At 38.1% G+C, this 9031-nt stretch overlaps 1 protein-coding gene across 2 annotated transcripts in view; it reads left to right on the top strand.

Moving 5' to 3' along the window:
* EDNRA (endothelin receptor type A) overlaps positions 1-9031 on the top strand; it is a 77156-nt gene that overhangs the window by 41279 nt on the left and 26846 nt on the right. The window contains exon 2 of one of the 2 annotated variants that reach the window (XM_011973250.1): positions 5104-5231. The exons of the other annotated variant lie outside the window; for it this stretch is intronic. Coding sequence (XP_011828640.1) covers positions 5104-5231 — 128 coding nt within the window. The remainder of the gene's footprint in view (positions 1-5103; positions 5232-9031) is intronic. 2 annotated transcript variants of the gene reach the window in all.

Genomic DNA, 9031 nt, shown 5'->3' with positions numbered 1-9031 from the left:
ATTACAGGTGTGAGCCCCCACACCTAGTCCAAGATTTTTTATTTCTTATGACTATATTTTATACCTTTTTCTGCTCCTCCTGTTCCATCTGACTGTCAGCTGTCATTTTTGCTCACCATGGTGCCTCTAGAGCAGTGATCCTCAAAGTATGGTTGGTGAAGCAGCAGCATCAGCATCACCTGAGAACTTGCTAGAAATGCAAATTCTCAGGCCCTGCCCCAGACCTACTGAATCAGAAACTCTGGGGATGAGGCCCAGCCATCTGTGTTTCAATCAGCCCTCCAGGTGATTCTGCAGCTGCTAAGTCTTGGGAGCCGCTGCTGCACAGCAACGATTCCCAACCTTGGCTGTCCTTGGGAATCCCCCGAGGAGCCTCAAAGACTACTAATGCTTATGTCCCAACTCCAAAGATTCTAATTTCATTGGTCTAGGACACAGTTTTTTAACCTCAGCACCAGTGGTATTTTGGGCGGGGTGATTATTTGTTGGGGAGGGCGGGTCTGTCCTGTACATTGCAAAATGTTTAGCAGCATCCCAAGCCTCTACCCCTAGATGCCAGTAGCACACCCACCCCCAGCTGTAATAACTAAAAATATCTAAGACATTGCCAAGTGTCCCCTGTGGTGGTGGGGGGAAGGAGGATGGCAAAATTGCCCCCTGGTTGATAAGCACTGGCCTAGGGTGATGGCCAAGGCACTGGGATATGTAAGAGCTCCCAAAATCATTCTAATATACAGGCAACACTGAGAACTATGCCTCTGGAGAGTCTCTATTAATGAACAGCTCTGGATGTGCAATGGGCTAGAGCACAATAAGAACTAAACTTCACACCACTGGTGTAAAGTGAGAATCAATCCCCCTGTGGTGAAGACTCAGGCAATTTGCTGAGGACTAAAGCACATGAGCTTTAGGGCATAAATTTCACAACTATTTGGCTCCTTACTTTCTGGTTGTCAGGTATGTTCCAGAAAACTAATGTAAACAAGTATGTTCCCCATACTTAAGAGGTCCCAGCCAAGTGAGATCTTGCACTGCACTAAATATAGTGGTGAATGTACATCCTGCATTTGGCTGTATCCATTCTACAAACAGGGTGCATCTCAGTGTATCATGCGGTACAAGTTCTTACCTAAATCTGTTTTTGACAGGTTAAAAAGTGCAGCCTGTCAATTTTATGATGTTGATTTTGATACAGTCCAAATCAACCACACAAATGCAAAATTTCTATATTAATCTACGCCGTTTAGAAGCGCTTTCATTTTCAGGTGGGGATCAGGGGCTTTAACTATATTTCAACTACAGGAAACTCCCCTGAGTTAGAACAAAGGCATGCAAAATCCTGGCTCAGCAGATTGCCTTCTGTGTCTCCATGATTCTTTCTGTGGTGTTCTTCTGTGGTCTGCTTGAGAAGAGGAGAACATGGTGTACATTTAGACCACAGGACGTGCCTCACCTCCAACGGCCTGCCCTGCAGCTCTTAGGAAGGTGGGCAGACTCATCACAGCCCAGAGTGAGATGTCTCCAAGCAGAGAGTGAATGGCAGCCTCTCTTCAGCCTAGACTCTTAAGTAGCACAGTATTCTCCCACTTCCTCAAACAACTCCATGGCAGGTTTCTTTAAACATAAAGAGTGTTTATGTTTAAACTACTCACTACTTTGAGACGCTGATAAACAACTTTCAAATAGAAAATAAATTTCAAGGTGAATGTGTTTTCAGGTTAAAATTAGTACTGTCTCATTTCAAACTATGAAAATACGATCTGATTTAAAGAGTTGGAGTCATCGATTCATCCAACACCTACTTGTGCTAGGTACTGTGTAATGTCCTTGGAAATTATAAATATGAGGGTGGCAAATAATAAATATTAGGGTACATAGACTCTTTTGTAGCAAAAATAAGCTATGACTGATCTGAGGTGCCTGATTAACCCTTTGAACCAATACTACTCGTCAGGTTGTCAGACTCTTTTGCTTTTTTTTTTTTTAATTGAATTGACAGTAGCTTAACATTAATGAAATCAGTGAGTTCTTTACCATGGTCTAGGATGTATTTTCTTAAACAGTTACGTATTTATTCCTCTCCTAGTCTATTTCATTAGCATGCTTTTAAAAATCAAAACTTTTTGATTAAGCAATAGAATTGCTCTCCAGAAAATTACTCCAGGAAAAAAAGATCATAATACATTACTAAAACATATTATTTCCATATGTTCCCACTTGTTTTCTTTTTGTAAAAAAAAGAAAAAAGAAAAAAAGCATATGTTTCTATGTACATAGGATGTTTTCTCAAAGAAAACACACTTAACAATTAACAGTGGTTGCCTTTGGGCAGGGAGTTTGGGGGCCTTGATTGGAAGGGAGACTTAACTTTTCATTATATAAGCTTTTATACAGCTTAATTTTTGCCATCTTATGTATTATATTTTTAAGTGCTAGTAAATAACAGGATGCATTCCCATTAGTCCTTCAGAAGCTCCAAGTGTTTCTGCTAAATATGAGAAAACCAGTGAGCCCCACTGTTTGCCTCCATGAGGACTCCTGATTCTGCTCCAGCAAAGCAAGCTGGAAGGAGACTTTGAATGTAGGACTGCTCCAACAATGGTTCTGTGGAAGAGATTAACAAGCAGGTTCTACTTGAGGTTAGATAGTTAATGAGGGCCTCTTTGAGGAAGCCACATGGAACCAGAGAGGAAAAGGAAAAGAGGGGGACGTTGCCTATAGACAGGGACCTAATTTCTTCCTAGCAGCATTGGACACTTACTACCCATACATCCTTTCAAAATGAAGGAGATACAAGTTAGGGAAGTCTACACAGTGATTTCACCTAATAATTTTCTCCAATGATTTCTTTCCTTCCCCTTTATCTATAATTCCCAAGAAGAATCAGTGCTCACTCCTAGGAAAAGGAAAAAGAACACCACCACCACCAACACCCGTTTGTCTCAAAGAAAGACAATTCCATGACCTTCTTGCTTCCCACCGATTCCATGATGTCTTTCCTCTCTGTCCTTCTTTATGCCTAACCCTAACCTAATCCTAGTTAAAAGTTTAAGGAAGCATGTAAAAGGAAAAGATACCATTGAAATTGGAAGAATCTGAGAGAATCCATGTTCAGAAAATCCATGGTTTTTCTGGATCATTTTCTTAGCACTTGCCACTGAGACCTTCACAGGATTTCAAAGTCTCTCTTATTAAGCAAGAACATCTTTTTCTTTTCTCTCATTGTTAGATGTGTGAATTGGGAAATCCATACATATCGATTATCAGGGTCCTCTTAATCTCCGGAAATGAACAAACAATTCAACTGTTCCAGAGCATATCCCATCACCGTGCCTACACTGTTTTAATTACATAGCTGTGGTCTTTGAAGAATTATAATTCTAGGCCAGAATTCTAAATTCTTACTCTATAAAAAGTAGTTTTCAGGTTTTCTTGTTTTTATAGGGTGATTCATCCCAGAAATAGTGTTTTACGTCTTTACTTGCACCAAGCATTAATAACCAGCAGTCAGCAATGGCGTAATTATTTGTCAGCTTCATGAAAACCATAAGAAATGAAGGCAGTGTTTGTGCAAAGAGTTTTGTGGTTGTCCTTGGACAAAAGTTTATGAGGAAATTTTGAGAAGACACCAATCGAGACTGTTTATAGTGAGATGAAGAAGAAACCAGAAGCACAATTGGATTGAAGAAAAAGGTTCTTTTCAAAAACTATTTAGAAGAAAGGGAAGTAAGCTTGAAAACTAAAGAGAGAAAACTTCTGTAATGAAGTTGTATAGGGTCTTAGCCAAAAATCACAGAATGAGAGACTTCCCTGTGTAACCAAGTTCTCATTCTTTATCTACGGGGTACTGGTTTCCTAATCTCTTTCAATAGACTGGTGTTATGGATCACACTGACCATGAAATTAAACCTCACATCATCTTTTTGAAATAGTAGAAAAGAAATTCAAAGCCTAGCTTAGAGTTACTATGGCAAAAAGAACTTTTCAAAAAAAGAGAAAAAGGAGTGTTTGTCAGGTTAGTAGAATTCTGTTTCCTAGTGAGTTAAGTTTAAATTGAGTCACTAAGCAAAAAATTAGAAAGGAAATCAATACCATTTTCACACTTGAAAAGGCATCATATGTTCAGCAGGAACTTCCTTCCCCCTTTTAGGTAACTGAGCTATTATTTAAGCCCATGCTCTTAGTACAATACCTAATTAGACAAATACAGAGTACTGGTAGCTATTGTTATGTGTCTGCTACCCAGCACAGCCACCAGAGGGTGTCCACTCTTGCCTTGCAAACAAGATTGGAAATTGTCAACATGGAAGAACAGATTTTTCTGCGAATGATACCAACAGAGCAAGGTAATCACATTTTTCTGTATAGTATGAGGAAGTTTGAGCCTGAATAGAGAAAAACCACTTACATCACATCTACTGAAGCAGAGTCAGCCCCTTAAGCACAGAGGAAAAGGTAAGTGGCTTTAGGTGTTAGCTACCTGCCAAAATTAGTAGCTTCTACACCACTTTGTTTTTTTCCAGTATTCTCCCTAACCTTTCATAGTTTTGGCTGCTTGTCAGAAGATAATATAATCTGCCAATTTCAGTAGTTGAAATTATTTGCTTTACCCATGGTTTAGTAAGCACAGATAAAAAACCACTGTCTGCTTCTCAGCTGAGCTGTCTCCCAAAATCCCAAACTTTTGCTACTGTTTGAAAAGTAGGCAGCATGACTAGTTGATGTGAGATCAAAGGCACATCTCTTGTGTTATTAAATTGTGTTATATAACTGTAATATATTTAATATATAAGTATGTAATATAGTATCAATACACTATATTAAGTATATATTATATATTAAATATATATCAATAGATTCGTATGTTACTACATATTAATAATTATAATATATTATATTCTCTGTATCTTTCCAGACTAAAAATTGCTGAGGCTTTAAAATATGAAAGAAAAAAATAACAATAGTAATACTCTTTTGCTACAGTGCTAACTGAAAAGCACTGTGAATAACATTTAGAAGCTGGGACGCATAACTAGAAATGTAAGTGCCCACATGCTCCGTGCCAGCTCTACCACTTCTTACCACTGTGTCTCCTTCTTTCAGCTGCTGGCTGGGCGCTGGCCTTTTGATCACAATGACTTTGGCGTATTTCTTTGCAAGCTGTTCCCCTTTTTGCAGAAGTCCTCAGTGGGGATCACCGTCCTCAACCTCTGCGCTCTTAGTGTTGACAGGTAACGTGGTTCTTTCCCTTTGCTCTTTTGCTGGGCTTAGAAAAGCATTTTTCTCAAAAAGAAGAGAAGTCAAGAGAATTGGTGCCCAGGACAGTTGCTGATATAGCTTCAAGTGAATTAAAGCATTAACCACCTTGCCTTTGCTGTTTAGAATTACCTTCCACATTTGCTGATTATTAGCCATCTTTGGCTCAGATAATTATGTACATAGAGCATTTTATCCATAATACCCATTTGACACCCTTTTGACAACAAAGGGAAAATTAACATATTAGATGGAATAAACTTTGTGAAAAGGAGATTCCAGGATATGCAAATCCTATATTTCATTTGGTAAATTTATCATTAAAAAATGATGATACTGTTCAATTATATCCGTAATGTTTAATTAATTGAGTGAGAGGTAAGTGCGCCATATTGCTATGTTCTTCTCCCTGAAATGTTTCATAAGTTTTAAAAGGAAGGCAACACCAGAAGCATCCCTTTATCCAATTCTGAAAACTCCATCAAATGTCCCTTAGTCTTTCCAGAATCCGCACACATGATTGTTAAGAGTTCTCTAAAGAAGCCCTTCTGAATTCTGTGAACTTCTAGATGGTATTTTTTTTACCTTTTGGTTTTCATAGCAGCAATGATAAAGAATGAAATTAGGAACTTTACAACACATTCTGTGGTACTCTTTTATATTTACTATAATCTCACACAAGTGGTGTATAATGGCCTATTTAATTAGCCTACATACAATTTAAAAGAGGTTTTCATTCTAACTTATTCCCTGACACTTTATGAGGGAACCTGAGTCTCATCATTATAGAAATAAAAAGCCCACTCTCCTGAAGAACATTAAAGTGTTTACAGATATTCTGTTATTTTACATTTATAATTATTGTTAGGACAAAAATTGTTACTGTTAAAACATAAAAATGTGCATTCAGTCAGTAATTAGAAAATTAGAATGGTATCCTTGTTATAAATTTATGTCAGCTGGGCGCGGTGGCTCACACCTGTAATCCTAGCACTTTAGGAGGCCAAGGTGGGCTGATTGCTTGAGCCCAAGAGTTTGAAACTAGCCTGGGTAATATAGTAAAACCCTATCTCTACCAAAAATACAAAAAATTAGCTGGGCATGGTGGTGCATGCCTGTAGTCCCAGCTATTCAGGAGGCTAAGGTGGGAGAATCACCTGAGCCCAGGAATGAATAAATAAATAAATGACTTTAACTGTGAAACACAAAATAAAAATCGTTAGTATTATTAAAAATAAAACACAAAAAATAATTTCATTAGTAATTTAAAATGCAATCATACCATTGACAAAAATGTTCCCATTCCAATGGTAAACCCAAAGATTAGAAATAATTTTATCATCTATTAATAAGACCCTTCACTGATTTGCAGGAAAGCCTAGGGTCTCTTTCGGTTACGTCTACATTATATTAGATGTTAAAGGCTGCTGCATAAAAACACTTGCATACCATAAGTGGCAACTGTATAAACTCCACTTGACTAAATAGATCCTGGTACCTCAGACCATAAAAAGCTGAATAAACACTTACGATGTGGATTTGATTCACTAATAAATTCTCACTCTGATGTTCTCACTCCCAGCATCCCAACATCATTTCTTCTTTCATTCAAAGTGTTCTATTATCTAAGAATTAAAGGCATTAAATCGCCTCTTTTACATTGCTAATACAAGTAAAATTTTTCCTGTATTCATCAAGCTGCATATCATCAAGTTACATTTCTTTCAGAGATGTAACCATGTATTTTCATTATAATATCTAATTAAATTTTTTAGTTATAACTCTAAAATTCATGTAGAGAAAAGAAATGGGAAAATAATCATGACATTTTGAAAAAAGATCAATGTGTCCCACACACATGTTCTTCCTATATGATTTTTCTTTTTATTAAAATACAGGGTCTTGCTCTGTCACCCAGACTAGAATGCAGTGGCCTATGTGGTCATTTTAAGTGCTATAAAGCTACAGTGTTTTAAACAATATAATGCAAACCCATGAACACACTGACAAATCAGTGGAAAACTCGACTCAGGGGCTGGAATGCACAAGAATGTATTAATAATACAGGCTGAAATCACTTTGAATATAATCGGGGAAGGAAAGTTTTATCAATAAATAATGCTATTTAGCCATCTGAAGGAAAAAGCATGTTAAAGTCTTCTGCTACATATCAATAATAATATTTATAATTATTACCATTTATTGAGTATTACTAAGTGTTAGGCCCTGTTGAAAATACTTTACAAAAATTAGTTTAGGGCTGGGTGAGGTGGCTCATGCCTGTAATCCCAGCACTTTGTGAGGCCAAGGTGGGCGGATCGCTTGAAGCCAGGAGTTCAAGACCAGGCTGCCCAACAGGTTAAACCCCATCTCTACAAACAATACAAAAATTAGCCGGGCATGGTGGCAGGCACCTGTAGTCCCAGCTACTTGGGAGGCTAAGGCACAAGAATCGCTTGAACCCGGGAGGCGGAAGTTGCAGTGAGCCGAGATTAGACAACTGCACTCCAGGCTGGGCGATGGAGTGAGACTCTGTCTCAAAAAAAAAAAAAAAAAAAAAAATTAGTTTCTGTAACTGTGATAGTTGGTGTGTTATCTCCACTTTACAGATAGGGAAGCTGAGGTTGAAAGAGATTAACCAAGTCAGCATGGCTACTAAATGCTGGAGCCAGTAATCAAATGTTGGTAGTCTGCAATCTTAACCACTATACTCAAGCACGTAAAAACTCAAACCATTGTTGACGAAGAAAGTCAAACTCTGAAAAACAGTTGAAGAGATGTATTCTGAACCAAATGTGAAGATCATGACCTGTGACACAGCCTCAGGACGTCCCAAGAACCTGTGCCCAAGGTTGTTGAGTTACAGTTTAATTTTATACATTTGCGGGAGATAGAAGTTATGGGCAAAAACATAAAACCATACATGTAAGGTTTACAGTGGTTTGGCTTGGAAATGTGGGACATCTTGAAGTGGAGGGTGGGCGAGGAGGGCAGGGCGGTACCTCCAGGTCATAGGTGGATTAAAATATTTCCTGACTGGCATTTAGTTGAAAGAGTTAAGCTTTGCCTAAAGATTTGAAGTCAGCAAATGCTGACAAGAAGTGCTTGGGGTTAAGATAAGCGGGTTGTGGAAGCCAAGGTTCTATGTAGATGAAACCTCCAGGTAGTATGAGAATAGATGGTAAACGCCTCTTATCAGATTTTAAAAGGTGCTAGACTCTTAGTTAAATCTCTCCTGGATCAGGAAAAGACCTGGAAATGGAAGGGAATTATCTACAGAATGTAAATTTTCCCAACAAGAGATGGCTATACGGGGTCATTTCAAAATAGGTCAAATAAATATATTTCGGAGTGAAATACTTCTATTTCTTTCAGGGCCTCCTCTCTGTCATGTGATGCTATACTAGAGTATGGTTGGGATTTGGTATCTCACTGCTACAGAGAGTCTGTTTTGTTGTCTTAAGATCTATTTTAACGTTAATGCTGGCCTGTTGTGCCTGAATTCCAAAGAGAGGAAAGTATGAAGAGGCAGGTCCGACATCCCCTTCCCATCATGGCCTGAACTCGTTTTTTAGGTTTCTTTGAAATCCCCTTGGCCAAGAGGAGGGGTCCATTCAGTTATTTGAGGGGCTTAGAATTTTATTTTTTGTTTATACCATAAAGCAGTAGATGAAAACAGACTATCTTTTTGATCTCTGGAAAGGGAAGGAAGACCCTTCTGAACTTAAAAAGAATGGTAGAAATTCTGGATAAAATTATAAATATATTTTACGAT

This window comes from Mandrillus leucophaeus, unplaced genomic scaffold (genome assembly GCF_000951045.1).
Source record: "Mandrillus leucophaeus isolate KB7577 unplaced genomic scaffold, Mleu.le_1.0 Scaffold136, whole genome shotgun sequence".
Lineage (NCBI taxonomy): Eukaryota > Metazoa > Chordata > Mammalia > Primates > Cercopithecidae > Mandrillus > Mandrillus leucophaeus.
Note: the sequence above shows the minus strand (reverse complement) of the source record. Positions and strands in the feature narration are given on the sequence as shown.